General features: G+C 34.5%; 1 protein-coding gene across 2 annotated transcripts; it reads left to right on the plus strand.

Annotated features, from left to right (window-relative positions):
- Nucleotides 1–2,553: 2,553 nt before the first annotated feature.
- Nucleotides 2,554–3,888, plus strand: LOC130873047 (olfactory receptor 7G2-like). 2 transcript variants are annotated; one of them, XM_057767563.1, is made up of 2 exons: nucleotides 2,563–3,470; nucleotides 3,858–3,888. In XM_057767563.1, the coding sequence occupies exons 1-2, from the start codon at nucleotides 2,563–2,565 to the stop codon at nucleotides 3,886–3,888; spliced, it is 939 nt and encodes a 312-aa protein (XP_057623546.1). The 2 variants fall into 2 exon arrangements, with proteins under 2 accessions (XP_057623548.1, XP_057623546.1); XM_057767565.1 differs by lacking the exon at nucleotides 3,858–3,888 and having other exon boundaries at nucleotides 2,554–3,492.
- The last annotated feature ends 729 nt before the right edge of the window (nucleotides 3,889–4,617 follow it).

The raw sequence follows: 4,617 nt of genomic DNA on the forward strand, positions 1-4,617 counted from the left end.
TCATGTAGCCAACCCTGCATCATTTATTTGTTTCCTATTACATCAGAATAACACAGTAAAATACATTAATGTTTGCATATTCAAAAAATGCCTAAAATTTTTCACAATGTAGGCCTTTTCACGAGATATGCTTCTTAGGTTAACACATAAAATTTACTTATAGTACAAAACTAATTAAGTATTATTTAAATCAGATTATCACTATATAAGGTATCATATCTAGGATAAATAATTATTGTATCTATTGCTCATGCTTCTTTCATGACTTCTCTACATAACCAAGATTAGTACTGTTGAAATGATGCAAGCCTGGGTCTGAAAAAGCATGGGATAAAACCGGACTTGCTGAACATAATAGACAATGAGGTCTACTGAGAACTCAAGAACAATGGCAATGGGTTTTTGATCCTACTGGCTTTGTGGGAGCCTAGGCAGTTTGGATGCTCACCTTACTAGACCTGGATGGAGCTGGGTGGTCCTTGGACTTCCCACAGGGCAGGGAACCCGGATTACTCTTAGGGATAATGAGGGAGGGGGACTTGATGGGGTGAGGGGGAGGGAAATGGGAGGTGGTGGCGGGGAGAAGGCAGAAATCTGTAATAAATAAATAAATAAAAATTAAAAAATAAAAAAAAATAAATAAAACATGCATTCCTAAGGGGAAAAAAATTAGCTTTCATCATGTTAGAAATCCTCTCTTTGTATAGTCTCATCTGCATTAATTTGTCACTTCTTTGGGGGCAAAGTAACCTGTTATGTGCTCTTGCTCATAGCATATGGTAAATAATCATATAGACACATATGTACACGCACACTGATATATGCAATATCAGTTAATGATCTTATATGCCCAGCAGGATGTTGAGAGCATTTGGTCTTTTTTATTTTTCATCATTGAAGATTTCCATTAAGTCATGTCCAAAATTCCCAGTATAAATGTATATATAACTGTTACATAAATTTAAGACATACAGTATGATTGGTTGAAGAAGGAATGTTATGAAGTGAATAGTTATCTCAAGAGTAATGACACAGGTTTCTCGATTCGAGTTTTAGTCGATGAAAATTTATGGCACTAATATAAGTTCTTAAATCAATTCATGATGTACATCATTAACATAATATATAACATTTATGTCTTATAAATTCAAAATGCATGAAGTGATTATTATACCAAATGATTATTGTTACCATACCTACTTTCCTATTCATTGAGAGAAGGAAAACATTCAATTATACACGAGTTCTTCTCTTCTTATATCAAATTGTCTACATCTGTATTATCTGTACACCTTTATCAAGAAATTACAAATATTTAACAAGAACTTGGTATAACATTTTTTAGATTATTTCGGTATTTTTTCCATTGTAACCCTATTATAGCTAGTGATATACACAGCTTTTCATTAATGGATGCAGATGCATTAAGAGAAATGAACATCTTTAACCACTGAGGTCCCTAAACGTCCCTTAAAATTAATTGCTAAATAATTAAACCTTAGATTTCAATGATGACACATATGAGCTTGGAGATTATAGGCAGTATCTACTACTCTTCGCTCAAACACACCTGAAACAATCCTTTCTATTTAGTTATATTAATGAGAAGAATTTGGAATGCCCAAAAATGAAGGAAAGCTTAATACTAAGTTTGAAGATTACTATTAAAATGAGAAAATATTGTGATATCTCTGAACAATTTAGGGGGGCTAGTTATTTACTGTCTGAAAATATAAGTGGGGACTGTTCAAAGACTCAACTTAGAACACAGAGGACCAGAGATTGGGCTTTTCCTCTGCTCATTGGTGATGCCATCACCTCATAAGTGCATCTGAAAAGTGAGGCAATTCAACTGTAACTCAATAGGCACAGAGATGGTTCTGCAGTCAAGATGTCTGGCCATTGCTTTTAATTTTGAGTTTGATACATTCACTATCACCTGTCATTTTGCTTGAAGGCTTGGGTGGTTTTGAAAGAAAGAATTCATGCTTTAATATTCAATGTAATCTTGTCATTTGTCATATTATTTGCAAGTATCTTGTTGCACAATAGGCAGAGTGGGTATCAGTAGTTAAATAAATGAGAAAATTGGGGAAAATTTTAGAGAAAAACCATAAGTACCTTTATAGTTCATCTTATAGCTCAAAAAGGTTTTGTTTTCTATATACTAGCTCTAAAACTTTAGAGGGAGAAACTTGAATAAGTGTATTTTTTAATTTTCATGTGCTTGTATCAATGTGCATGAGCCACTTGTGAAGGCAAAAGAGATCATCAGTTTTCAGAGCTGGAGACACAGGGAATTGTGAACATAAAATGGTACTGGGAAACTAACTCAAGTCCTACATAAGGGAAGGAAGTACTTTTAGCCCAGGAGTCATCTCTCAAGGCTTCAGTGGGAGAAATTATTTGAAGATACATTACTTTTCATGAACTTGGAGCTCATTAATAATGAGTGAAATATTAAAATTGTTTATATCTGTCTCATACTAATGTTATATTGATATTCACCTCAAAAATTAATCTCATATTTTCATTGCACATTTTTGTCAATATTCAGCATATATGGAACCTGCAAATCAAACATGTATTTCAGAATTCTTTCTCATGGGGCTAACATACATCCCTGAACTGCAGCCCCTCATCTTCAACGTGTTCCTGCTCATGTACCTCATCACCATCATGGGAAACCTACTCATTATCCTGGCTGTGAGCATAGACTCCCACCTCCACACTCCCATGTACTTCTTCCTATGTAATCTATCTTTCACTGATATCTGTGCGAGCACAACGACAGTCCCAAAGTTGCTGTTGAACATCCAAGCACATGACCAGAGCATCACTTACATAGGTTGCCTGTCCCAGGTGTGCTTTATATTGATATTTTGTGTTTTAGAAAGTTGTCTCCTCACTGTAATGGCTTATGACCGTTATGTGGCCATTTGTCAACCTCTGAGATATACAATTATTATGAACCCTTTCTTATGCATCTTGCTAGTCTTACTTTCCCTACTCATCAGCACTATAAATGCACTGCTCCACACCCTTCTGATTTTGCCACTGTCATTTTGCACAAAACAAGATATCCCCAACTTCTTCTGTGAACTTGGTCAGGTCACCAAGCTTGCCTGCTCTGATACATTTGTCAATATAATCATAATTTATACTGCAACTATTGTATTTTCAGTTATCCCTATCTCTGGAATTATTTTCTCTTATTTTCAAATTGTGTCCTCGATTCTGAAGATCCCATCAGTTGGTGGAAGGCATAAAGCTTTTTCCACCTGTGGGTCTCATCTTTCAGTGGTATCTTTATTCTATGGGACTGGTTTAGGTGTGTACATGAGTTCTTCAGTTTCTAACTCTTCCAGCAGCAATGTAATAGCATCCATGATGTACAGTGTGGTCCCTCAAATGCTGAATCCTTTCATCTACAGTTTGAGAAGCAAAGAAATCAAGGGAGCCTTGAGGAAGTTCATCACTAGACTCATTTAATTTCTATAATTTTGTGTGCTAATACACTGAAGCGGAAAGTGTTCCAATGTTTCCAATTAAATGAAGATGTATAGACTTGTCTTAAAGGGAAAATATGTAGCATTTGGATGTGAGAGAAAAGGTTTAAAAATCTGTAATGGCACATATGAAATCTAGAGTCAGTGTGATTTCATGGTTCAGGCCAGATTAATTGCAACCCATAAGACCTACTTTGGTTCAGATTAACTAGATATTACAATCCACTAAGTAATTACTAGATCCTTACAATGTATGCCTTTATGAGGCATGCTAGCTACCTGCCTACTTGGTTTAGTTACTTTTAAAACCCAAAATCCAAATAATTACTTTATACTGGTATCTTAAAGATATTATGCAGTTTTGCTATTTCCATTATAACTATGCCATTGGTTCTCAAAGAAAAAGCCCCCATTCTAAAGTAATGAGGAAAAATATTTATTACAAGTGCCTCTGAAATTTTTAATCCATAATTTCAGATATAATAATTATCATTAATATATGAAATAGCAAATTAACACTTTATGTTTTGTTCAAACCCTTAATAGTTTTAGAATTTGAATATATCCCATATTTATAGGATGTCAGAGGCAGCACCCTGAGCACCCTCTTATTCTTTAGCTCTTTCATCAAAAACATAATGTCCCTAATACTCAGCAAACTAAAAACAGTTAAGAGTTTGAGAAAGCTCTAAAAGTAACAACATTCAAAACACTCTTCCCAAGTGTTATAGTTGCAGCAAAGTACCTGAGGAAAGAATTATCTATTGAAGTATTTGAGAAGATGTACAGAGAGATTCTAGGATGTGGATTGTTAACAACACTCTAGTAGTCTTTGTGGTTTTTAAGCTATATTTAATTCACTCGTGTTCTTGAATAAACTTTTGATTCAGCAAGCTGCACTTCTATGAAATTATTTTTATATCTGTTCTTAGTAAGCTACTGGGGGGAATAGAAGCATTTTCCCATTTACCCAGCAAAGTCATATAGCATTTGCACTAAGTCCATTATTGCAATTTTTATATAAAGGCAGACACACACAAGCACACATGCAAAAAAAAAAAATCCCTGGTATTATTTGAGTTCTAGACATCAATTGACAAGTACTTAT

Source organism: Chionomys nivalis, chromosome 4 (genome assembly GCF_950005125.1).
Source record: "Chionomys nivalis chromosome 4, mChiNiv1.1, whole genome shotgun sequence".
NCBI lineage: Eukaryota > Metazoa > Chordata > Mammalia > Rodentia > Cricetidae > Chionomys > Chionomys nivalis.

What these genes read in the sequence shown, in the direction of transcription:
- LOC130873047 (XM_057767563.1), top strand. Translation starts at nt 2,563, where the DNA reads ATGGAACCTGCAAATCAAACATGTATTTCAGAATTCTTTCTCATGGGG. An exon ending in ATCAAGGGAGCCTTGAGGAA is followed by an intron (nt 3,471 to 3,857) that starts GTTCATCACTAG and finishes GGTATCTTAAAG; the next exon opens with ATATTATGCAGTTTTGCTAT.